Source organism: Cygnus olor, chromosome 4 (assembly GCF_009769625.2).
Source record: "Cygnus olor isolate bCygOlo1 chromosome 4, bCygOlo1.pri.v2, whole genome shotgun sequence".
NCBI lineage: Eukaryota > Metazoa > Chordata > Aves > Anseriformes > Anatidae > Cygnus > Cygnus olor.
Genome location: NC_049172.1, coordinates 71,362,570 through 71,387,841, shown reverse-complemented (window position 1 = coordinate 71,387,841; position 25,272 = coordinate 71,362,570). Strand labels below are relative to the sequence as shown.

General features: G+C 54.1%; 1 protein-coding gene across 1 annotated transcript; it reads right to left on the bottom strand.

Annotated features, from left to right (window-relative positions):
• Window positions 1-1,290: 1,290 nt before the first annotated feature.
• ATOH8 (atonal bHLH transcription factor 8) lies at window positions 1,291-22,603 on the bottom strand. The gene is made up of 3 exons (XM_040555903.1): window positions 22,113-22,603; window positions 10,491-10,682; window positions 1,291-2,864 (listed from the first exon to the last, which is right to left on the bottom strand). The coding sequence occupies exons 1-3, from the start codon at window positions 22,551-22,553 to the stop codon at window positions 2,859-2,861; spliced, it is 639 nt and encodes a 212-aa protein (XP_040411837.1). The 5' UTR covers window positions 22,554-22,603; the 3' UTR covers window positions 1,291-2,858.
• Between the last annotated feature and the right edge of the window lie 2,669 nt (window positions 22,604-25,272).

Genomic DNA, 25,272 nt, shown 5'->3' with positions numbered 1-25,272 from the left:
TTTAACCAGAAAGCCCCCACCTTTTGTTCAGGGTCCCCCTTTGCTCAGGGACACATCACCTCTCTGTCCTATGGTGGATCCCAGTTGGTCTGGATGTCACAGGACATCAGCAGAGGTGACCCACCAGCTTCTCCTGTGCATCCCAGGCTGGGAGCCAAGGCTTTTGCTCTGCTTTGGCAGGAGGGTGACAACACAGAGGGTTTTGCTTTTCCAGCATGCTAACAAACATCGTCACCCTGTTATTGGATGAGGAGACCGATCACCTGCCGTGTTTGCTGGGCAGGAGTGAGGCAAGGTCAGCCCCCTACCTTGGCTGACCCCAGCCAGGACAACGGAGTGTCATCTCCACCGTGGTTTTCAAGGAAAACACCAACGTATTTGTTATCCTTTGGTAAAAATTTACCCTTCTTCTTGGTTTTGGAGCCGGTTGGTGGAGTTGGGCTGGGCTGGGACACATGGGGCAGTGTTATGGGGGATCATTGCCAGCCCCCTGGCTTTATCTCACCCCCCAGCTGGACTCCAAAGCCCAGCCAGAAAACACCTTGTCTCCTCTGGCAGAGCCTTGCTCACTTAAATCAAGGAAAATAATTCAGTTTTTAACTTCTAGAGACTTTCTTCCTGCATTTACCAGAGGGAAATGGATAGGGTGTGAATAGCAGGGCACGATTAAGGGAAGTGAAACTGGGAATGTGTAAATGAGCAACTTGATCTGAAGGGTTAATGCTTCCCTCATCAGAGGGACAAACGATATTGCGTGACCTAGAGCCCCAATCACAGCCTGACGGTGCTGCCCAGCTTGTGGCTTACGCATTTGCAGCAAATTTCTTATCTATCAGCAGCGATTGAAAAGTGGGAAAAAAGGCAAATAAAGATCAGCGGTATTGTATCACCGGCTCTCCCTGCAGACCTTGCTGTACTGATAATCATTAACTCTCCCAAACTGAGAGCCACCGCAGAGCTCAGGATTAAAACATAGTATTTCTCAAATTTACAGAAATTTAATGCATATTTGATGCTGCTTGAGGAGAGAAATGCCCAGTGTTTCCATAGCCCCTAGCTCCGCAGCATAGCCTGTGTGTGCCATGAGGAACATGACCCTTGAAAGCAAATGCACTTTAAACCCAGCCCCTTGCTGTGGGTGCAAACATCCCAGAGTGTTTTCTGTGCTCCTGTGGCCATGCACGAGTCTGTGCACTCAGCCCCTCTCCCAATTATAAGCCAAAAAGACGTATTTAATGTATACAGTGAAAGAAAGGGTCAAAAAACACGCTTAAGAAAGAAATACAAACATCAATCTAAAAATGTATTTTATTGGGCTGCTAATAATGAACAGCGGTGAGGGCAGGGGGTGGTGAGCAGGATAATGAAAAGCTGGGGATCTGGACACAGCTGTCCCCTGCGTGCCCTGGGTATCTCGAGCATCCTCAGCGGGAGCTCTCTCCTCCCCGCCTTGGGCAGGGGACGCAGAGAGTGGGGGGGGGGGGGTCACCGTGGTCCTCCCACAGACCCCAGATGCTGCTCGAGCAAGCTCAGGTTTTTGGCACGCTCGACGTTCCCCTGCACGCTGCTCAGGGCATCTGCTCGTGCAGGGAAATCAGTGGGCATCCTCGAGGAGCTCAAGTCTGGCCTCACCGCCGGGCGGAGGAGCGAAGCAGGGTCTCGCCTGAGGATGCTCGGCGGTGCCCTCCCAGCTCCGGGCCAGCTTCAGACACCCCTGGTGCTTGATTTACGCTGCTGTAACTGGGATTTGAACCCAGCCTCGCTAACAACCTTTCCCTTTACTGGAAACAAAATACGTTCATCTCCTGGGTTTGGAAACCCATGTTATTTTACTTCAACACAGAGCTCTGTCCCCCATCATTAGCAGATGTCCTGCACACGAACTGCGTTTACCTATAAGGTCTGCTTACTCCAAGCAAATGTTTCTCCACTTTTTTCTTTCTTTTTACTTCAATTTGAAGTGAAAGGTACAGTATAGGATTCAAATGCCTTTGCATTACATCGGTTTCTGACCACTCGAAAACCCCACGGAAAAAATGCCTTCACGAAACCGAAACGCCCGCTGAACCGCCTCGCTGCGTTTCACTCTGCCTAGCTGAACGTCCCTCTGATTTTCGTTTATTGCTTTACATGGCACTTAGCTTCTACTTATTTCAATTTTATTTTTTTATTAGAAAAACACCACCACAGATCCTGCTTCAGCTCTCACTGCGTGTCGGTCTTGCTGCCCCGTGGAAGGTCGGGCAATCGCCAAAGAGGCAGAACCACGGAGCAGCTCCAAGGAAGGTGATAACCTGGTGGCTGAAGCCCCACGTGCTGTGTCCCAGCTCGCTCCCACACTGAAGGCTGGCTGCAGGGCTGCAGGATGGGAGGACTAAGAGGGAACTCGCAGAAGGATCCCGAAATTTCCGAAAATTCCCCGAGAGCTGGCCGGCCCACTCGCCATGATCTGAGCGGTGCCTCTGACTTCTCTTTGGCTCGAGGATTTAACGTTAAGGCAAAAATAAGACACAGTGTAGAAGCTCCATCAAATCTTTGGCACAACAGCAACAACAACAACAACAAAAAATGACTGTACACATGAGCTGAGAGGGGAACATTTCCCAGTTAAGCAAAGGGAAAAGTGCTAAATAAATTGCACGTACTAAAAGGTGGCTGGCTTAAAAACAATAAGAAGCATCGTCGTCCTTTTTGTTTCCTTTCTGTTCCAGAGATGAAGAAAGTTCCTTGGCCAATCGTCATCTCGAAAAGGGGTTTCTGCAAAAAAGCTGCTTGCAGTCTTCATCTGGATCACGCAACCTTTGCCAAGAACAGATGTAACTCTGGCTGGAAGCTCCTCCACCCTCCCTTCCCGGTTATTACTCCTGGAAAGAGAAAGAGGCATCGTCAGAACAGCGAGCACGTGCCGTCCTCGCACGAACGACCCTGGGTGACGCACTCTGGGGTTTCCTTGGGACTCACTGACCCACAGTGCAAGCTTTTAAGAGTCTGGCTTGTACAGCATCACCGTGTAGGTATGACGGCCGCGGCCAGAGTTTGTAGAGCAGAGGGGCTGGGAGAAAGAAAGGACAAGGAAGGTTTGGGGAGGAAACAGAACAAGGTAATTCGGTGCTGGCTCCAGCTCCCGCTGCACGAAATGAGAAACAATGGCAAATGCCTGCTTTGGAAAAGACCTCTGGGTCCATTTTCAGTTTCAGAAGTCAATCTCTGCACTACAAAGGGAAAGCAAGCGAGCTGGGGCAGCCTGGACTCGGGCAGGAGGTGCGGTTTACGGTGGTATTTTGGTTATTGGATTCATCCCCACGTGCACGGCTTCTCAGCCCGCAGGAGAGGCTGAGGCAGGTGTGTTTGGGTAACTGTGTTCAGTACACACAGCTAAGGCCAGGCTCGCAGCTGCCACTGGAAAACGCACAGCTCCAACATGCAGCAGCTCCGGACAGGGAAAACCTCATCTAAACCCCCTCTGACATTAAAATAAGCCCTGTGAATATCCCACAAACAATCGTTAGCATACTTCAAAACACAGTAAAATCCTTTGGGCCTGCTCTTTCATGAGGTCACATCGCAGTTGGCCAAACTGCCTTCATCACGTGGGCTCCTAAATCCTCCTTTAAGTAACTGAGGAATTTAGAAACTTGGAAATCAGATCCCATTTTCTGAGTCCAACCACTGTTTCTTGCTTTTCGCCAGTGGATTTAAGAGCCTTTTGGGGTGCAGTGCATCCCTGATGGTCCTTTGGACACGGTCATCAATTCTCCGGACAGACTAGTCATCTTGCTGACCATCTAAAAAGGTCAAACTCCTTAAAGCTGGGCTGAAAAGCGTTTTTTTTTTTTTTTTCCTCAAGCCGTTTTGTTGCTGTACTCTTTCCCCTTTTCCATTACTGAACTTTATAACACTAAGGTAGAAAGTGGTGGGACTCGTTAGGTCAGCTTAATGGTTGGACTTGAAGATCTTGAAGGTCTTTTCCAACCTCGATGGTGCTATGATCTATGAATGTATTATTAAGACACCAATGTTTTATTTTATTAATACTAAAATTAGGGTTGCTGCTTGTGAGATGACCCATCCCAGGTGAGCATCCACACCGGGTTAAGGGGACAGGGGACACAAGACCCCCACTGCCACCCACTCCTGCCAAGTGCAGACCCTGGGGAGCATGAGCTCACCCTGTGGATTGGCACACACTGAATATGAAAACTTAGCTCATTATTGCAATTATCATCAACGATTTGGTGTCTCTGCTTACTAACACACTACCTAGCGCTGCCCTGAGCAGGAGGAACAACTGCCCCAATTAACTGGGACTCGAGATTTTGAGTAAATGAGGGTTAGGTGTGAGAATATTAAACAGCCTTGTGTATCGCAAACGTTTGTTAGGAAACGCCTAAAACGAATTTCCAGCGATAAACAATGCATATTAATAAGCTGTAAAAGAAATGCTGGTAGTTTAACTCATCACACATGGAAAGAAAAAGAAGAAAAAGGAGGGAAGTGACAAATGCTCTCTTTAATATTAAAAGCCAGCGGAGAGACAAATCCCCTGTCGCTGTCTGGGACAGCAATCCTGGCAAGCAAACCCCTTTCCACCGCAGGAAGGAATTACCCCGCAGGAGCAGCCTCGTGCCCCCATCCAAAGCCACCGGAGTCAGAGGGACTCCGGTTCCCTCTCTGGTGCCTCGGGGGCTCTTTAAAATGCTGAATAAATCGCGCCTGATATTGCAGCTGGGAAAGATGAAGAGAAGGGGGGTGACCGAAGGCAGGTCGAAGTGCCACAGACTTGGGATGAGGGATGTGGGATGGAGGATGGAGGGAGAGAGCCCTCTGCAACGTGCTGGAGGAGCTCAGCAGTGCCATCGGTCCCCAGGGGCTCACGGTGGGGTGTGCTGGGTGGGAAGGGGCGCCCTGCCTCTCCCCCACCCTCTCCCACTCCAGCCAGGAGCTCCAAAGACAGATTTATTAAACGGGGTCTGCTTTAAACTAATAATCAGAACTCCCCTGGCTCTTGAATTTGACAACTGGCCCAACGACCTTGGTGAGTTCGCAGCATCCTGGAGCATTTCAATCTCTATAAATCAAAGCACTGCTGGAATTGAGTCAGCCTTTGTTCCAGGGCTTCTCCTGTCTTCTTGAGTCACATTTTCCTTTTTCTGCAGTTACCTGATAGCTGCGGGGCAGATCTTGCCCTACCCTGGGTAACACAGCACGGAGCCCACCATGGGAGGCAGGCGCTGGAGCCGCACGGATGCCCCTCGGAGCAAAGGGGTTTGGTGCTGTCGTGCAGCAGTGGGGTCCCACGTCACATCCCTTTGGCAAGGAAAACCTCGCAGCCCCGTTAATTTGCTTGGCCTGCGGGGAGCCCTCAGCCTCCCACCTCTGCCCTGGTCACATTTGCCCTTTGGGCTGCTGGGACGTGGGGACATCTCAAAGCAGGAGCAACAAGCACGGGGCAGGGATAACTCGTGGGGGATCCAGCCCCCCCCGGGGACCCTCCTGCCATCCTGCCATCCCGCAGGCGGACAGACAGACAGACGGGGAGGGTCGCTGCTCTCCTGTGGTCCAACTCCTCCCCGGGGAAGCAGGCTGGCTGCCTGCCCGCCCGCGCCTGCAAGTGTGAGCGGGGAAAGGGAGCTATTTTTAAAGAGGAACCTCTGCTAAGTCAAACTGCAGAGAAAGGGAGCTATGGACCTCATTACCAGCCCCCCCCTCCCCCCCGGCACACAGGACCACAGTCCGTGGGGAAGAAATGCCACGCAGATCACCAAGGGTTTATCGATCGCGCTGCGATAATCGATATCAGCTGATCAATACCAGCGAGCACCGACAGCCGGGACCGGCCGCGCATAGCAGGGCTGGGAGCTGTGGCTTTATCTCGGGGCTCTGCATAAATAAATCCCGAATCCCGATGCAGAGTTATAGAAAAAATATGCTCCAAGCAAGTGGTTTCGGTGCCACACAAATGAAGCCTGCCGCTACCATTTCTCTTTTACAGCCTCAGCCCCTGACTTGCTCGCTCTGGCAAGTAGCTGCGCCCGCAGAAAGCGCTGCTCTGAACGTTTATTTCAGTGGGAACAAGCGTTACCTACAGTGGGAAATCTGCTCTGAGCAAAGTAGCAATGAGGCGGCATCAAGGCATGGCAGAACACCACAATAACTATTTCCTATAATGCAATAATTACATACATAACGTGAGCAATTTCGGTGCAACAGACTGCAACAAATAGAGCGGCTTTTCATTCCGTGTGCACTCCTATATCATTTAATTATCGGGGAATATATATATATATATATACATATATATAGCATCTTTAATTTTTAATTCCTTGCGTCTGTGCGCATCCACACACACACGCAGGCCCGGGGACTCAAAAACCCAAGAAACTAAATTCCAGCCGAAAACTTTTATTGAGCTCCAACTGCTCGCCTGTTATTCATAACCCAGTTTCCTCTCTCACAAAGAGACCTTTCGCATGTTTTTTTTTTTTTTTTTTTTTTTCCTTCTGCCTTGCTAACAGCTGCTCGCAGTGTTGTATCCTGAGTGATGATGAGGTTCTGAAAGTGTTTTTTTGGAACAGATGGCCAGGAGAGAGCCGGGGAATGTGCCAGCAGCGAGCTGGGGAATGCGCCAAGTCCTGCAGTGACTGAGTACTCCGGGTTCCAGCTCGCGTGCCTTTCCCCTGCCCTCTGCCCCAAGTGGCGCCAGCAGGACTTCCCAGCTCGCGCTCCGAACATCTGGAGTCTGCGACTGCCAGAAGAGCCGGGGAGAAGGGGGGGGGGGGGGGGGGGGGAAGCCAAAAAAAAAAAATAACACACACACAACCACCCAACCCAACCACCCAGCCCTCCCTCCCCGCTCCGGCTCGGCTCCCATGCACGCCGCGCCGCTGCTGCTGAGCAGAGCGACCGGTGGAAAGCAAAGAGGGGAGGTTTTTTAGGGGGGAAAATCAGTTTTTTTTTTTTAAATTTTATTTTTTATTTTGACTTCGAGGAGTTTTCTGGCTGTTGTGGGGAATGGGGTGCTTTGCATAGGGTGTTCGTTGGGGGCCAGGTGCTGCTGCGTGTTGACCCAAGGGCTGTGGTTGTGCTGCTTGGTGGGGGGGTGGGGGCTGCCCCATAGATATGGGGCAGGAGCTCTGTGGGGCTGGGGAGTGCAGCTCTGCACCCTTCATCCCTAATACCCTAAACAGACCAGTTAAGTCAGCCATCCTGCAGGGCACTGGGAGACAGGGCTGTGAATAGTGTCCCATAGCAGAAGCCCCACAAAATCCATGCTTGGATTCGGGTGACGCTCGGGACGGGACCCGAGCACAGCCCCAGGGGGACCCGGGGCTCTGCTGGGGGTGCCACAACCTAAATCTCCATCGTGATGTGACTCCTGCATGTGCTGTGAAGGCCAGGGCTCGGTCCAGAGCACTTTTATAACCAACCAAAAATGAAGATTTCTTCAGAACACACTGCCCCCTCCCCCCTTTCAATGCAGCTTATTTTTTTTAGGAAAAAGACATTTGAAGGCCTTCAGTTACCCCCTTGGCCACTTATAAATGAGATCCCCAATCACCAAACACCCTCGGTCAAGTCTCAATTGCAACAACTTAAATCACTCTGTACCGGCAGCTAGGACTGGAAGGGGATTTTTTTTTTTTTGCCTAGCCAAAATAGTTGGAAAGGCTAACGCCAACTTTTCTAATTAACACAATGGAGTGGAAGGGGGGAAAAAAAACACCCATTAAGTTTCCTATTGCAACAGCTAAGTCTGCACAGCAACCTAACGTTAGGGATAGCAGATAATTTGCCCTCAAAAAACAAAGCACAAGGCGACACACCATCCGGCAAATGCAACATCTGGAGCCCCGGCCTGCCAAAACAAACTCCAACCAGCTACTTTTTTGTGTGAAAAGCTCATGGTGCCCAGCATGCTGTGATTTGCCGGGGAGCTAAGAGAGAGGGAGATAGAGGCAGGGAGAGACACAACAAGAGGGAGAGGACAGCAGATCGGGGCGCTGCCACCGGAGCAGTGCGGCTCAAGCAACGGAGGTCTGCGTTTGGGCTTGCTGGGATTTTATTTTTAAAGGAGAACAAAAAGGGAAAAACAACAACAACAACAAAAGACCCAAAGTCGATAATTCAGAGGAACTGCTCAGCGAGCAGTGGTTTCTGAGACCTGATTAAAACCACACAAGGGCTTAGAAAAACGTGCCGATTTCCAAATTAATGAGCGCGTGGTGATTTCGGGCCAAGCCATTGTATCCTCATCCAGCCGCCTGTGCAAGACCCCCCAGGAGAGACATCCTTTCACACCACCTGACATCCAGAGCTCGGATCCTCACTGCCCGGTTATCCCAGATCTATAGCTCCGCTCTGACAACAGCCTTTCCCTGCCTCGTGCCCACTAAGCCATCCATCGCTTGGCTCAAGGAGAAAGGGAGACACCTTAAGGGGCCTCCCCTCAACCCTGGTTTTGCATCTTCTCTCTCCTGGGACTTGCTGACTGCTTGGGGTTCCTCCATGATACCTCCTGGTTTTGGCTTCACCTTCAACTGCTCTTGCCCTCAGCTGGGAAAATGGCACTCAAAATAAAATGACTCCTATCAGCAAGGGTAATCCACAGGGTCTTGGACTGCCCAGACAATCCTCAACTTGGACTTTCCTATATGGCAGAAATACATTTCAAGACCCTTTCCAGAAAGAAAAGCAAGGCAGAGTCAGGACCGGGACCCTCCCCAAGGGGACAAAGCCCAGATTTCCTTTAGGAGAGGGTCTTTGGAGAAGGGTGAGGATGGGCGTCCTTGGAGGATGAGAAGAAAATGCAGATTGCCTGCTGGTGACGCTGTTTCTGGGGCTGGTGGTGGCCTGCATGGAGGCAGCAGGGCCAGTGCCCCGTGAGAGTTTCATTGTTCATATGCTCTCGGTAGGCTCGGGGCTTTTCTCCACACACACGCTTCCGAGAGAACTGTAGAGAGCAAACGCCATAAATGGAAGGATTTTCATTCTTAATTTATTTTTTTAATTAAGGGTGGGCCCAGCCCTAACCCTCAGATGTGAACACCCTGGGATTTGGAGCCGTCTGAAATCTGGCTCGGAGTTTTCTGTCTTGAAGCTTGCGTCGGTTCGCATAAGCCAAGACAATGAGTCTCAGCCCACCGGGCACTGAAAGCCTCAAAACCAGCCATGAAGTCTGCCCGAGCGCCATACAGGATGCTCATCCTCCTCCTTTTCCTACGTCCCACTTGGGGATCCACATCCCAGCTCCCACCTCCTGCCCTGGGTTTGGTGGCACCACACCGGGTCCCTAGGATAACACCTCCTGTGGTGCCACGGACCCCCAGTTTCAGGCCATGGACCCCAAAATGACCCCCCAGTTTCAGGCCATGGACCCCACAATGACCCCCCAGTTTCAGACCATCCCCAGACCCATCCCCTGCACCTCCTCAGCCACAAGCAAGGACGACCACATCTTTCTGCGCACATCTCGCTTGGCACTGCTGCTCCGGGGGCATAAACACAGCCCGGGACAGGCAGAGGAAGCGACAGGGAGTGTGCTATTGTGTTTATTTATAAACTGAGCTTCTGCAGGATGATCTGTTGGGCTGAAGAAGAGGAAGACCAAGGAAACCTGCCCGAATCGGAGGCAGACCTTAACGACACCGGGAAGGAGCCTGCTCCCCAACTTGGCTGTCCATTCATCCATTAAAGTCCTGCTGATTTATTATCCCGCATGACAAGTGAGCCCAGAAAGCAGGGGGAAGTTCAATTCGAGTTTACAAAACTCTTTTTGTCATAAAAGCCCGAACAAAGACATCAATCACTCCTTTAATTTACCCATGTCACTTTCCAAGAGGAAAGCTGGCCGAGCGCTCCGCTTCCTCCTACCCCAGCTTGATGATGATTTCACCTAATTGGTTCAGTGTTAAGTAACCTAAAGGAATGTGATGCGTAATTAGATTTAGCCTTGTTTCCTCAAGATACCCACATGTCCTTCAGGTCGTACATCTTCCTAATGTGTTTATATGTCCAACGTCTCCGTTAGCTGCCTTTTTTTTTTTTTTTTTGGTGTTGTTGTCGGGCAATTTTCGCAGAGATAAGTGTTGGATTAAACCAAACAGAAAACACAGCTGGGCGATGGCGTTTTGTGCTCTCCAACAGGCGACTGGCGGCTGGTTTCTTTTAACAAATAACCGCCACAAGACAACGCTAATAGGATCATGCCCGCGTTAAAACGCTCCGGGTGACTAAGAGAGGAAGAGCCCGGCGCGGAGCACGGGGAGGAGAGCAAAGCTTTTGATTAGAGAAGAATGCAGTTATTGCGAGATCAGAGGAGAAAAAGCGAGAGCTGAGAAGTGGGAGAAAGACGGGGAATAAAGAACGGGGGAAATTTCAAAGGCTGAGAAAGGAAGGAAATCGCTTTGGATTTCTTTTCTTTTTTTTTTTTTTTTTCCCTTCTTTTGTAACTTTTACCGTTATTTGGGGGGCGGGGGGAGGCTGTAACATACCTTCCTTTTTTTAGATCTTCCTTCTGCTTGTAAGGTCCTAGTGCACTGCTCCACGCATTCAGAGAAGCTCATGTTACTGTGGTCAGCGCTGTAATCCAGGTCTGCTAGTCTGGCCAGGGAAAGGATATAGTTACAGGCTATTCTCAAGATGGCCAGTTTGGACAACTTTTGACCATAAGAATAGCAGGGAACCTAGAAAGGGTAACAGGGAAAGAAAAAAAAATTAGGCCAGATAAACAAAATACCTCTCTTGAAGCATGACAAAACAACTGTAGGTTATTTTCTTTGCAGCTTTTAACACAAATAGGAGCTCTGCTGATACGAGGCCATATGGTCCCAACAGGTTTTGCAGAAGAACTCCCCCGCTGATCTGCGCGGGAACGAAGCAGCACGAACCCTCTTGATTTCAGCGGGGCAGTTCTGCTGAACACACCATGGCAGGATACGGCCCAGGACGCCTGCCTGTCGCTCAGTTGGCTTCTCGGAGGCCAGACCCTGTTTTTTTTTGGAAACCTCAGACCCTCGTGCCAGCCCCTTGCTTGCACCGCGTTACTCGCCCCAAGTAACTGAGTGGCTACAGAGCCATCGGGGCCTGGTGGAATAAGGCAGCGATGGTGGCATAAGGGACATGTGTCACGACCTGGTGCTTTCATGCTCAGACAGCGCTGGTTACAGCTTCCAGATCTGCTCTGCAATTCCTACCCTGCCGCCCCATGCTGAGCATCTGCCGAAGCACCCGTCACGTTGCCCCTCTGGAAGGACCCTCATGATATCTGATGCAAGTTACCTCTTCACCCTTGAAGATTTTTAGTGTAATGTGAAACATTCAAACGATTCAAACTAAACAGCATGTGTCTAAATAAATGCATGGTGTATGTTTTCTGCTGCAGAAGGTTTGATTGCCTTTAGATCACGATCCAGCAAAGTGCTACATGTGCGCTCAATTTTAGGCACGCAACTTCGACGTGTCCAGCTTTAAGAGAAATCTTCTGAGCTCAAATAGGCCTGGGGCCCCCCTTTGCTAGTTTGCAAAATTGCTAAAGGTCATTCAGCCTTTAATGCACAAGAGTCTATTGCCTACGGGAAACTGGAGCCAGGCGCTTATCTGAAATCCATCCTAGCCGCCCGGGCTGTCCGAGCGCCCGTCAATCTAAGTTTTCATACGACATCAATCACCGGAATGGCCGAGTGTCCCTCCACCATCTGCCTCCATACCAGCTTCCATCCTCCTCATCCCTCTAGGGTGTCACGCTCCACTTACGGCTGGAGTTTTTTTAATGCCTCTTGCCATGCTCACGCCTGAGCTTCCCTTTGCTCTGCCAGGCTCATCCCCGGAGCCACGTCCCTGACTTCAGGTAAGGTAAGACAGGTTCTGCCCCTCCACTAACCCCACAGCAGCCACACACAGATGCCAAGGGAAGGGTAGAACAGCTCAAACATAGTATTTCCCCAAATATTTGCCAGGCTCCAACCAATGCCAGCCCCATGAACCCAGCTAGATGTGCTTTCTCTGTATTAGCAACCCACAAATGTTGATGAATTTGGTTGAGTAAGTTGAACCCCTGTCAATTTTTAGCACCCACAACATCCTTTTGCAAAGCTTCCTCCCCCTTCCTAATAACACAGCCCTCCTTTTGCTTGTTTGAACTTGGCTCCCACTGTCTTCACCTCAGCTCCCCCAGTTCTTGTATGAGAAGATAGAACAACTGGTTCATCCCTGCTGTGACACTCATGTTTTTAGTCCTCCATCATCTCTCCTTCCCCTTTTCCAGAAGCAGAAGAGCTAACCTCCTTAGTTGACTGTTGTGTGGAAGCCATCCCATACCTCTGAGCACTCTTGTTGCTCTTCCCTGAACCTGCCCTAGTCCTGGCATTTCCTTTTGCAGCTGGGAGGACCAGAACCACACGCAGTATTCACGTTGTGGGTGCTCTGTGTATTTATCTAACAGATGCTGATGTTCCCTACTTTATTTTCTATTCCGTTTCTGATCACTCCTGGTCTGATTTGTGACCACTACCAGGCACTTGCATTGAACCACCTACACGAACCGTAAAGGTCTCTTCTCCGAGATTATAGTCAGCTCAGAGGCTATCATTTCACATGGAAATCTGGTATGGTTTTTCCTTTACTCATCATTTTAGATCTACACTACTTCACCTGCCACGTATTGCCTGGTCACTCTGAATCATCTGGTCCTTCTGTAGTTCTTCTCATCGTGGCTGCCCACAACAAATATCTGTACCTTTGCTGAGCATTGCCAGCAAACTTCCCATCTTGCTGCTCACTTACACACACCGACATGTAGACACAGCTTCAAGCAGGGGGACCTATAGGGTCTCCAGCCCCACTCCCTGCTCGGAGCAGGGCTAAATGCCAAGCCAGGATCCATTTCACCCACCCGTGACAGCCCTATTTCCCTACCAACGTTCCCTGCCCCTCCACCAATTCCCAATCCACAGGAGAGTCCGAGCTGCTTAATTTCTCCAACCACTTCAAGGGAGGAGCTCTGCCATAACGCTTACGGAAATCCAAACAGCTACATACCAGCTGGGTCACCCTTATCCATGAGCACAGGGATTCTAATGGAAGAATGCCATTGACCCCATGGGCCATTTGTGCTACAGCTGAGGTGCCCAGCAGTAGCTGACCTCTCCATAAACAAGCCAACAAGCTTCAAAGGGTCTTTTTCCGTACGTATAATCTCCTACTGATACCTCTGTGGAGGCCAGGAATCTATTTATCCTCAGGGAATACCCAGTGCTTTGGCCTCCAGTGGCATTTGCATGGAGCAGAAACCTCTGCTGCTAACACTAACGCCAAGAGGAACATCTCATCTGCCTTCAGATGGCCATACCTGGCCCCAGATGCAATAAGCTGAGGGTTATTTTGAAAGCACTGCTTCGGGCAGCAGAAACACCCGAGCCTCTTTCGACACTGATGTAGCAAGAGCAGTGGAGATCCCAGATCAAACGGCAGCGGGGAAGACCAAAGCAAGGCGGAAACTAAAATGGAAAGATTCAGTGAAATGTGGGAATAATTTCAGAATTAGAGCAAGGAGGAAGTTAAATCAAGTGGAAGGAAAAGAGACCACGAAGTCCTTGAGGCTGATGCACAGACGCTGTCCAGTTACAACACGAGAAGCCAGGCGAGCGCCTATTCCCCTCATCTGTTTTGCTCTCTTTGTGCTGTTCTTTTTAATTATTATTATTTAAAGAAGAAGCAAAATCAAAACCAAACTGCTTTGTGGGGCATGTTTGCTACAGATTCCAAGAAAAGACCTCAGTGTTAACAGAGTTGACCAAGCCCTCAGCTGGGATTACACAACCCTGTTTCCCACATGCTGCAGCAAAGTCCAAACTGGAGCTGCCCCGTGCGTACACGGGAAGAGTTTCACCTCAGATACCACAGCGATGGGTGCAGGGCACAAACATTAGGAGATAAGAGGTTTTTTTGCCATGGTAACGGTGTTAGAATAACTGTTTTGTAGGAACCCTCCCTGTCTTGGCTCGGCTCCTGCCATTTGAATGCTTCCTTTTGAATTAAACATGGGAAATTGAGAGAGGAATGAGCCACTTAGTTCAGATCCAAAGCTTCCCCAAGTGTGTGTGGGTGTGTGTGGGAGGGGGGTGAAGAAAGCAAACTTTGGTTTGGGCCCTTCATTAGCACAGAGACAGCAGCAAGGAGAGGACAGCTCTGCTTGGGTTGAGTGAAGGGTGTCGGTGACACACCTGGATGCCAAGAAGTCTTCAAAATTCAACCCAAACTGGACAGAGTATCTTCGAAATGGGAAAAAAATGCCTGAAGCCAGCATGGCCATGCAGGTGCCATCCTCCCAGCTCCCAAGGGACCTGTGTTATGCCGGTCTTCATCAGGAGGAAGCACAGGCAGGTGTCTGCCATGCTCCTGGGGACTGGGGACCGATGACCCCTTTCCTCCTGCTTTCCTCCCCTGCTCATCATGTCAGAGCCCAACAGGGAGAGCTGTGAAGATGGGAGCTGAGAGGGTTTGCTCGGTGCCAGGAGGAAGCAGGGGAGAGCTCGGATTCCCCTGCTGTTAATTAAATCGTTTCCCTAATCTGACCTCATTGATTTTCAGCAGCACAGCTCACCGTCCTGCCCGCACCATTCGCGATGATTAAAAGGAATTAGGAAGGGGCTGCAACTGAAATTTCACACCGATACGAAAGAATGCGGCTGTCTGCTAGGAAGGAAGGGATGCTGGCACCTTCCTTGGCTTTGGGAGATCAGCAGGGACCAGGGCTTCAGCTGGAGGATGCCCGCTGGTCACAGCCGTGGGGCTCTGCAGCCTCAGGGACCTTATCAGTGACCCCTGGGCTGACACAAGGCAAGATGGGTGCTCTTGAGACAGATTCCCAAGCAGAAGAGCTCTTTTTTTTTTGGCAGGAAGATGGGACGGGATGTGACCTAACAGATCTCTTCCATCCTTGACGTCTGCGATCAGAGGCAGTGCCCTCGAAAGCCCAGAGATGTTCCCTTTGAAGTCCACGGGCCATCTGCCAGACACTTTGCTGTCGTCTACCAGAGACACGAGACAGAGTCGATTCCCACCCAGGGCACAGGAGAGGAGCCAGGGGGATGAGTTTGGGAATTTCAGGGGAATTCGGCCCCTGGGCTGCAGCAGGGGGGACGGGGAGGCAGACGAACGCCTGCAGCACGCCGTGAGCTAAGCCCTCCTGACAGCCGGCTCCTCCGCAGCACGCCGTAAGCTGCTGAATCTACCTGCCCTCTAATTCATCTGGTTTATTTTTACACTGGGAGTTAAAACATGTCAGGCCCCCCCGGGAGAGAACTTGGCTGCCTCTTCCTCCCATCCTTTCAGAGCACGCAGTGCAACTTCACTGCCTCATTGTCTGTGCGGTGCTGTGTGCCAAAAATATTTCCAGAAGGTTCACATAAATGTCCGGTGCTTCATAGTCCTGGCGTCCTCACATCGCTCCTTCCACCCCGGGATGAGCTGGATGTTTGCTGGGGTGAAGGCACCTCGGGGACATGCAGCAGGTCGGGGCAGAGGGAACTTCTGCCTCTGTCACCTCTGCAGGGCTGACATCTGTGGAGCTACTGGGAGGAGGAGGAGAGATTTACGGCCCTGATTAAAGGCTGAAGGCCTTGTGCAGAGCATCACCGCTTGGTTTCGAGTCATGTTACTTCCTGGAGTAGGTTTGGAGCAGGCATTTTTCTCTCTGTGTGGTTTGGGGTGAATGCATATGGGTCTGACTGGTTGTTGGTGCGTTCACTTTTGCTGGTAAAGGGCTTGGTTTCCCCACCTTGCTCGCAGTTATGTCCATCCCCCGAGTCCTCCTGACACCCCAGGAGGGACGATGACGACTCGTACATGATGGAATCCTTCCAGGTGGAGCTACAGCACCCTTTTATGGTCCTGCCGGTCACCCCCGGCACACCAGGCTTTCCGTGGGTGGATATGGAGATGGCAGTCACCACACCAGGGAAGCAGCCCATGAAACAAAGCCCATGAAGTGCCTGAAGCCAGGACCCAGGAGAGCTTCTGAGCAACGCCCCAGAGGATGAACCGTGATCCCGTGGGCTTATCACACACCTCCTGTGACGTACAGCTCCCGGACAGGGAACTTTGCAGCACTGAGGACATCAGCAAAGCCTGATATGCCTCTCTCTTCCCCAAACATTGCTCCTCCTGCCCATGGCACGGAGGCAGAAGCCGCCACCGACATCTACTGCAATGAGTGGGACCTTCAGGGCCCCTTCAAAGCAGGGCTTTGCACCCAGCAGGCCCAATCCTGCGAGCTCTGCGGGCAAACGGCACGGTCTGCAGGGGAGCGGCCTTGGATGTGGTCCCAAGCCCCAGGTCCCGTGGGCGTCGCGGCGTCGGGTGCTCCGCAGCTCCTTATTTCGGCCAGTGACGGGCAGCTATTTTATGCCGTCGGTGTGGGAGGCTTTGTCTCTCTGCCACCAGCAAAGCACCCGGCGGCCAAACTGAGCTTAAAAACGTCAGCAAGAACAAAAGCAGCATCGCTCGGGCGGCAGCACCGGCCCCGACCCAGGCGCCTTCTCCTCTCGGGTGGGTCCACGCGGTGAAATAACCGTGCTCCTGGTTCGCTCCCAGCCCCTGGCTCCCCCGGCGCTCGCATTGCAGGAACATGAGTTCACTCCTTGGAGCGAATGAATTGGCTTCCTCCAAACAAAACCTAGGTGTGGTGCTGGGTGAGTTCACCCCAGGGATCCCTTCCAAACAGCAGTCTGGTTAACACTGCCCCGGGCCTGGCTCCGCTCTGGCTTGGATGGTCCTCCAGCACCGTCCTGGGATGTTTTACACCCTCAGAGCTTCCTGCACATCCTCGGAACAGGCAGCACATACCCTCAGTGTCATGCATGAATAATATCACACTGCAGCAAAACCTTACCTTACTGTAGGCGCTTTGAACCGCCTCCCAAAACAACAACCACACGGGGGGTATTGCAGGAGAGAGGCCGGGGCTATGGGGCACAGCAAATCTCCTCCAGAAGGGGCCACCCCAAGTGGGGAACGCTTTATTAGGTGACATTTTAGCAGGGTGGCCGTCACCTCTGCCTCTGAATGGGCCAAATTCTGCCGGGGAAGAGGAGACCAAGCTCCACCGAAGCTGTGGCCACCAGCCAGAGCTGGGGTTTTCTTGCTCCCTTGTCCCCAGCAGAGCAAACTGGGACTGGGGTGGGATGCACTGTGTTGTGAAACCAGAGGTACGGGGCCAAGGAGACACAGGCTGGGGACAAAGAGCCCGGGGGACATGCTGCAGGGTAGCATCCCACCTCCCCGCCACCGGGCCTGCAGCCTGGAGAGTAACTTGAGAGTGGCTGAAGGCCGGGAGCAGGGGCTGGACGCGAAGCCCGCTGGAGGAAAGCAGGCTCCTTCCTCCGATTTCAGCGGGAGCCGAAAGAAAACACAGAGGTTAGCGCGGGGTGGCGGCGGCAGGCAGAGCAAATACCTCCCAACAGCAACGGGATTTGTATCAGAGGATAAAATCAGCAACGGGAGCGAACAAGCCTCCTCCTTGGTGACATGCAGGCATCGTTTTCAGGAGTTTTGTCCTTTTGTCTGGGCTCTCCCTTATTTTCTCTCTCCGTGCATTGCTCCAGGCCAGTATTTTGTCATCTGCTGTAGCTGTTAAACCCCAGTGCCTGCCCGCTCTGCCCTGACCACGCTCTAAATAACTGCAGCATCCCTCTGGGCTGGCTCCAGTCACCGAGCCGCCCTGGTTAACGATGGCAAGGCACGGGGGATCGCGGGGGGAGCAGAGCACTGGGATGGGAGACCCGGGGAGCAGGTGATGGAAGAAGCTCTCAGCCTCCCTGCCATGCAGCAAGGACACAGCCAACACCAGCTGGACACGGTGTTGTGTCTGCAAAGGTGACAAAGAAGGTGACAAATTCGGGAAGATGCACAAAGAGGGTGAGCACGTGGTGATGCATCCCCAAAACAGCCTCAGGCTCCGTGGGTTTGTGATGAAGGCAATGCTCGAGCCGCAGGTCCTGCCTGCATTTAGTGCCCAGCTTGCTCCTGCAAAGCCCTACAGATGGCTCGCGCCAACGCCACCCCATAGCCTTGGGGCTGCTGCTCCTGATGTGCCACCAGGCTCCTGGCGGGAGCGAGCGGGGTCTTTTCTGCACCGATTTAACTACAAGCTGCAGCAGTCACGTGCATGCCAGCAGCTCCAAGAGAAAGGATGCTACTTGGGGGAAAAACTCAGCTCCAGCAGCTAAAAAGCCCCATAAAACTCAAAAATATCCCCAGAACCCACAGGAGTGCAGAGAGCGAGCCTGTCAGCTGCTAAAGCGGAGAGAGCCCTGCTGACGCAGTGGTGAAAAGATTTAGGAAAATGCCGATGCACTTCAAGGGAAAATAAATGTCTGCGGACACATTTGCTCCCGGCACAGACCCCGGCTCTTTCTCGAGGAGGAGCTGGACAGCAGTGCTCCGGAGAGGAACCAGATGTGCAAGCGATCAGATCGGAAAGGCTGCTGCGGTTGTCTCCATCCACCGAGGGAGAGTTTGCTGCCACCTTAGGGTCTGTCGGCACAGCTGAGAAGCGCGAGCGCGACCCTTGAGCGTGCAAGGTGCTGGGGGGAAGGGTTCTGGTGTTTGGGTGCCCGTGGGGAGCCCTCCAGGACACGGTGCAGGAGCCTGCAGGGCAGTGCCTGCATGGATATCCAAGGAGGTGGAAGGAGGGGCAGGGGCAGCACCCAGGAGCGATGCTCGGAGAGGCAGCAGCAGAGGGAGAGCAAAGCACAGCGAGGTGTCTCCACGTCTTTTAGGTGTTTTGGAGCAGGCACACAGCGAGACGGTGTTTTCCGTAGGGAAGCATGTTGTCAGCCTCGAGGCCTCCACCAAGAGAAGACTTTGAGAAATGAAACGTGGGGAATGCAGGGAGCAAAACCATCTCCAGGCTGAGATCTGAAGGCCACAAGTGCCGGGACTGAGGAGAAGGGGCTGCATCTCAGGAGCAATTTGGTCCCACTTCCAGCATCGTGACCCTTATGGTGAGAGATCCTGGTTCCTTGTGGCCGTGACACAAAGGTGTGAGGACAGGGGCCATGGCACATGTGTCCTAACAGCGGGCTCTGCCTTCTGGAGCCAGCAGCCACCCATCCATCTCCCACCTCAGAGGCGAGCTACGGGCTCAGCAGCACGGCTGGATCAGCCTCTCCTTGTGTGAAACGATCCATGGTCAGCTCTCTCTCCGCCACGAACTAAGACAACAACAACAAGAAGCCTCCTGCCATCTGGGGAGCCAGCCCAGGCGAGCCGAGACACGTGTGCCATATGTGCACAGCTGCGGCACGCGGGGACGCCGCTGCCGCCCGTCTGCCCGGCACGCTGCGTGCCAGCCGCTCGCTTTGGGGTCGGGAAGAGCGGGCATCACGCTGCGATGCCTTGCCCTTCCTCCTCCTCCTCCTCCTCACCTGGCATGGTCAGGCACCCTACAGCTTGCCCACGGTGGGCCCGATCCTGATTTGGGTTTCACCTCTTGCACGTCCCCAAGGAGGGGTGTCTCCAGCCCCGTGCCCCCCAGCAGGGTGGGGAAGGGGACGAGGTCCCTGGGGGTGCTGGGTGCCGCTGGATCCTGCACCCCGATCCCTGCCCAGGGAAGGGCACGGGGCCGGCCGCACGCAGCCGCTGCGCTCCTCGGTGCTCTTCGGGGACGTATCGGTTTCAGAGCCTCAGGAAAAGGCTCCCAGCTGGTTAAGAGCCTGATCCGTGCTGACAAGGAGAGACGGGGGAAGAAGGAGAAGCAAAGCGAGCTCTGCGTGCAGCCTCGCCGGCTGACAGCACCTGGGGATTTCACCCTGTGCGGGGCTGAAGGCTTTTTGTACACCTGGGGGTGTGAAAAGACCGCGAGGAAAGCCCCCCTAGGGCGTCCATCTCCCAAAACGAACCTCCCCGTGCTCTCGCTTCACAGCCCCGCTGGCCAAGAGGTGGCAGAAAGCAACGTCCCCGGCTCCGACCCGCTCCCCAAAACCTCGCTGCGGGCGCGGATGGTTTGAGTGACAAGCCAGCGCCGCGCGGGCGTGCAAGGCGGCCGCCTGTCACCTGATGTCACGCACGGCACCAAGCACGCCGCTGGCAGCCCGGTCAGAAATGAATCCAAATGTCACCCGCCCGGTCAGGACGGCCAGCCCACCCCTCAGCAAACCGCTCGGAAAACCTCGCAGCAGACGTTTCCTGGAGAATGATCGCTTTCTCTCCGCAGGGCGAGCACAGCCCCGCCAGTGTGCTCCGGTGCCGACCCTGGAGACTGGCTTTCATGGGAAGAGAGGACAGCAACTTGTTCTCCGGGCTCTTTGGGCTCCCAGCTGAGTCCAGGGCTGAAATGATTTATGGAGACAGGGCCAAGGCCAGGAATCTGAGGCTTTTCAAGAGTTGCCCATTTCCCCAAAGAGCGCGGCTTTAATTTGTTGCTTGCCTGACTTGCGCTTGAGGCTCAGCCTAGAACAAGATTGCCAGTGATTTGGGAAATCAGTGCTACTTCCCCTTGCGGTTTTGGTGGTGTAGATGTCTGTCCATGGAGAATTAGACTGACACTTCCAAGCGCGTTTCACGCAGTCGCCAAACAACCGAGATAGGGAAGCGGCTTACAGAAACAAAATCCATCCGGCCTGGAGCCTGCATTTACAAGGGGCAGTCTCTGAGCACCGGAGGTACAGCACCCAGCACGTCCTGGGTTGCTGTGATTAGAGCAGAAGCTGTCAGATCCCACCGCCACGTGGTGATTAGAACTGCTCTGATTTAGATGCTCATCCTGACACACGGCCTCAGCCTGCGCTCCCTGCCAGGTGGGAGCCTTGCAGAGCTGGGTGCTGGGGCAGTTTTAATCCTCGGGGTGCAGCCACCCAGCACCCAGCGGTCACTGGGAAAGGCTTGAGGCATCCCAGAGAGAAAATGAGATGGGAACAAGCAGGACTGAGCCCTAAAGCGAGCACACTCGGGGAATAGGTTCAGAGCTGGAAGACGGTAGCCAAAAGCCTGCCTGTGGGGGTCTGTGAGCCCCCCGCCTGCAGAACTGCCCCCACCAGGCTGGAGGGACCAGCTAGGGGTGTCTGATGCTCAGCATCTCCCAGAGATGCATCTGCAGCCCTCCAAGCCCTGCACACCTCCTCCTTCCTGAGCACCTGGATCAGTCCTGCTGGCAGCTGGTGGCACAGCCGGCACAGCTGGGGTTGCAGCCTGACAGCAGATCTTTGGCCAGCAGCGAGCTGCTGCGGGGTGCCTGCCCACATGGAGGTATATAGGGCCCTAGTGGGGTCGGGCACTGATTTATCCCCACGGGGAAGGCACAGGAACCTCGACGCCGGGGCACGGCATTGCTTCCTTCCCCAGATCCCCCATCACCTTCCACATGCCAGGGAGGTGATGGGGATGGATGGATTTTGTCCAAAACACTGTTTACCTTTCAGAAGCTCCACCCTGCCAGCGAGAACGCCCCTATTATTCATTCACGGGAGCCCACGAGGATTTTTCAAGACCTCTCGAGGAGAAAGCCCGGCACTGTACACACTTCAAGCAGGCGCTATAGTAAAAAGCACGGGAAACTAGCCTGGAAGGGAGCCCAGCCTAACTCAGCTGTCACACCGAAAGCTTCAGGGGTGGCTGTGGGAACCCCACGGGGCCTTAGGGGTGAGGTACCCTGTGCAAAAATCACTGGGGGGGCAGCCCACCCACCCCAGCAGCACAGGCAGCGAGCACAAGTGCTCCTAGGACAGGAGCATCACCCCAACCCGCAGTTTGGGCACACGCCTCCCTTCACCCTCGCTGTTTGCTCAGAGGGGGTTTTGGGGGGTTTATTTCATTTCCCTCTGTTCCGTCCTGCCTCTGGGGAAAAGGTCCAAAAGTTTCCGAGCGCGAGCAAAATCAAAACCCCTTATTTATCCATATTGTTAGCAGAGTTATAAGTAAGGCTGGGGCTTCCAGGCATTCCCAGCCCGCTTCCCCTCCTGCCAGCCCCCCCTGCACCCCACAGCAGCCTCTCCCCCAAAATCCCAACCCCGGGGGGGTTGCAGCACCCCGAAGCGGGCTGGAAACCAGGCGGGGAGGAGCGGACGGACAGCGGCGACGGGGACAGACAGACAGACAGCCGGCCGGCCGGCAGGTACCTGCTTCCTCAGCGCCTCGAAGGCGGCGCTGATGGTGTGCACCCGGGTCCTCTCCCGGGCGTTGGCCAGCAGCCGCCGGGTCTGCTGCAGGGCTTTGATCTCCGGCGACACTCCGGCTGCTTCGGAGGCCCGGGGCCGCGGGGAGGCAGCGGCGGGAGGCGGCGGCGGAGGCCGGGAGGCTGCGGCGGAGGCTGCGGGGGGCGGCGGCGGAGCGGAGGCTGCGGCTCGGAGCGCGGCGCCCCGCGGGTCCCAAGCGGCCGTCGGGGCGTCGGGGGGCGTCGTGGGGGCTCGGAGCCCCGGCCTCCTGCCGCTCAGCACTTGGAGCTGGACGCGGAAACTTTTGCAGCTTGGCTGCTTGCGCCTCAGCCGCTTCAGGGAGCCCAGCTCCGAGGTGCAGAGGCGAGGCCAGGGCTCGCCTTCGCTCAGCGGGGTGCTCCGCATGGCGCACGGCGGCTGGGGGAGGTCGGGGAGGGGGGGGGGGGAGCCGCAAGGTTGAGCCTCACCGCTCCGCTCCCGGGGCCGCTGCCTGCCCGTGCCTCCAGCCTCCCATCTGCTCCCCCCTCGGTCTCGGCGGGCAGCGGAGCCCCGGCTCTGTCTGTCCGTCCGTCCGTCCGTCCGTCCGTCCGTCTGGCTGTCCGCTCGCAGCGCCGGCAGCCGGCCCGCCGCCGCCGCCGCGGCGCAGATGAGCGGCTTTAAAGAAACAGGAAGGCTGGCTTTTTTTTTTTTTTTTTTCTCTTCCCAAAACAGCTGTGCTGCCAATCTCCTTTGTTCATCCCCCCCCCTCTTCCCTTCCCTTCCCTCCCACCCCACTCCCACTTTCTTCTTTAATCTCGCCCTTCCAGGCGATGGAAGAGAAATCCTGCCCCCCGGAGCCTCGCCGCGACCCACACCGTGCGCGCTCTGCGGTTTATTTATTTATTTATTTTTTTTCTCACCCCTTTCCCTCCCCGGGGAAATCGGGGGTTTGCTGTGCTTGCCGGCACCCCCCCTCACACACACACTTTTCCCTTCCTAACACTCTTTTCCCCCACCGAAATCCCGAGCTGCGAGCCGGGGGGTGCCCGGCTTCTCGCCGCCTTCCCAGCCGTGCGCGGCGGGATGGGGAGCGGGGGAGGCTCCAGCACCCTCCCGGTCCTCTCCCTTCGCCCCCTTTTGCCCTTCGTGCCTCCCCCAAAAGCCGCTCTCCTTCGGTTACCGCTCTGCTACCGACTCCAGATCCGCTTGGGATCCTTATTCTCCTGCAGGGAGAACGAGGCAGCCAGGACGCGGGGGGAAATACTGCTGGCCCCGGGCCCCCCCCCCTAGGTCTCCTGGCTGGAGGAAGCAGCCCCAGGGCGGGGTGAGGATGGGGTGAGAAAGGGATGGAGATAACAGGGACTTGCCTGGGGTCACCGCCAGAGCAGTGGCAGAGCTGGGGATGAGCTGTGTGCCGCGGGGTTGTAGGAAAATGCGGGCTGGAAGGGACCTCAGGAGGTCCTCTGGCTTTTTTAGGGGTATCTGCACTATCTGGGCACCTGGCTTCTGTTTTCCAGTCACTTGGAGCCCCCATGTTGAGAACCGATGGGCTGTAAGCTGTGAGATGCTTGTATTCACTGCTGGAAAAGGGAAGTTGGTTCCTAGCCCTCCTCCATGGCGCACAGCATCCATCGGCACCGTGTGGGGGGAGCAGGGGGCGCTCCCGGTGCCCCAGCTGAGGTCCAAGCAGCAAGACAAGCTCTGCCTGGTGGCTCAGGTCCTCTGCTTTGTGCTTCCGTGGCCAGGCTGCCCCAGAGCTGACATAACAAGGGGAGATACTAGAAAAGATATGCCGAGTCCTGGTTCTGTGATGGCCACGCCACCTCCTCCATGAAATCCTCTGCCCAAGCAATCTTTGGAGTTTGGTTTTCTGTCGTACAAGGACTTAGGTGAGCCAGTTGAACTCAGAAGTGCCTGACCCTCAGCTACTAATGCCCCAATGACCATTTTCTCCATCTTTCGTCTCTGACCTCCTCTCACTCTCCAAGATGAGAGCCAACAACGGGATTCATAATTGACCTGTTTTCTCCCAAATGTCCTGCTGGGTGGCAGTGGCACCAGCCCTGCCAGCAGGCTCTACCCTCATCATTCAAGAGATCTGGCTTTCAGTAGAAGCCTACATTAAACCTTCTGAGGCTCTTCTCACACGAGAAGGAGGATTAAACCCAAGACCTTGGCCAAATTTCACTCTCAGCCATTAAATCCTGCCTCCCTAAAATCCCCTGCTGTTCTAGTTTGGCTCTGTGGATCAAATCCATTTGGGTGGTAGATAGGTGAAACCCATTCCGAACAAAGGAATTTGCAACTATTTGCACCATTTGTTTTTCCTGATGACCTTAAGGCATGGATACTTTCTGGGTGCTGGTTATATAGCGTCTCTGTTGGCGGTGGCTGCATTACAGAGCACTTCCAAGAAGAAACCTAAACCTGTGCCTCTCTGGTCACGTAACCATGTGTCAGACCTTCCCCTCCTCTCATTTTAGTATCCCTGTGGTTATGGATATCACAAGAGGACTGGGGTGAATCAGGGCTCCATGGTTTATGGGTCAGGACTTGGTGGTCCTTGTCCCGTGGGGTGGCACGGAGTGCTGCGGCCAGCCCGGTTCACAGATGATCTGGCAGTGCCAGCTGCCAGCCCTGCACACCAGCACACACCGGGGGCGAGAACCTGCCTGCACTCCACTACTCAAAGCAGTGCAAGCTGCCTTGAACTTCCTTTAACTTTGAACCTTGCTTCCTTTAACTTTTGCATGTTAGCATCCGATTGCCTTGCTGCTGCTTAACTTAGAGTGGCCGAAACCAAAGTGTGGCTGAAACTGAAGCTTGCTCAAAGCTGCACCAAAGGGAGAAAGATTTAAATGTGATGAAAGGGTCTCTCTGCACAGCCTCTTCTGCCAGGCTACGGTATTTAACTGAAAGTTAGGCTTTCCATGAAACGAGCACAAGGGTCCTGCCCTTCTGTGCAAGCCACGGTGGCTCCAGAGCCCTTTGGCACACCTGCCACGTGTAATGGAGATGGACAGCAATGCCTGAGCTCACGGAGCCCATGTTGCCGGTGGAAATCGCAACAGTGGGGCCATGCTGTGTGGGTATTGTGGCTCCAAGGAGCACGGCCTGGTGCCACGCCACTGGAGTGACACAGCTT

Bases quoted from the DNA above. Each gene is read 5' to 3' on its own strand.
- ATOH8 (XM_040555903.1), bottom strand. From the start codon at position 22,553: ATGCGGAGCACCCCGCTGAGCGAAGGCGAGCCCTGGCCTCGCCTCTGC. The intron at 10,683-22,112 runs GTACCTGCCGGC...TACCCTTTCTAG, and splicing joins TCGAGGCGCTGAGGAAGCAG to GTTCCCTGCTATTCTTATGG.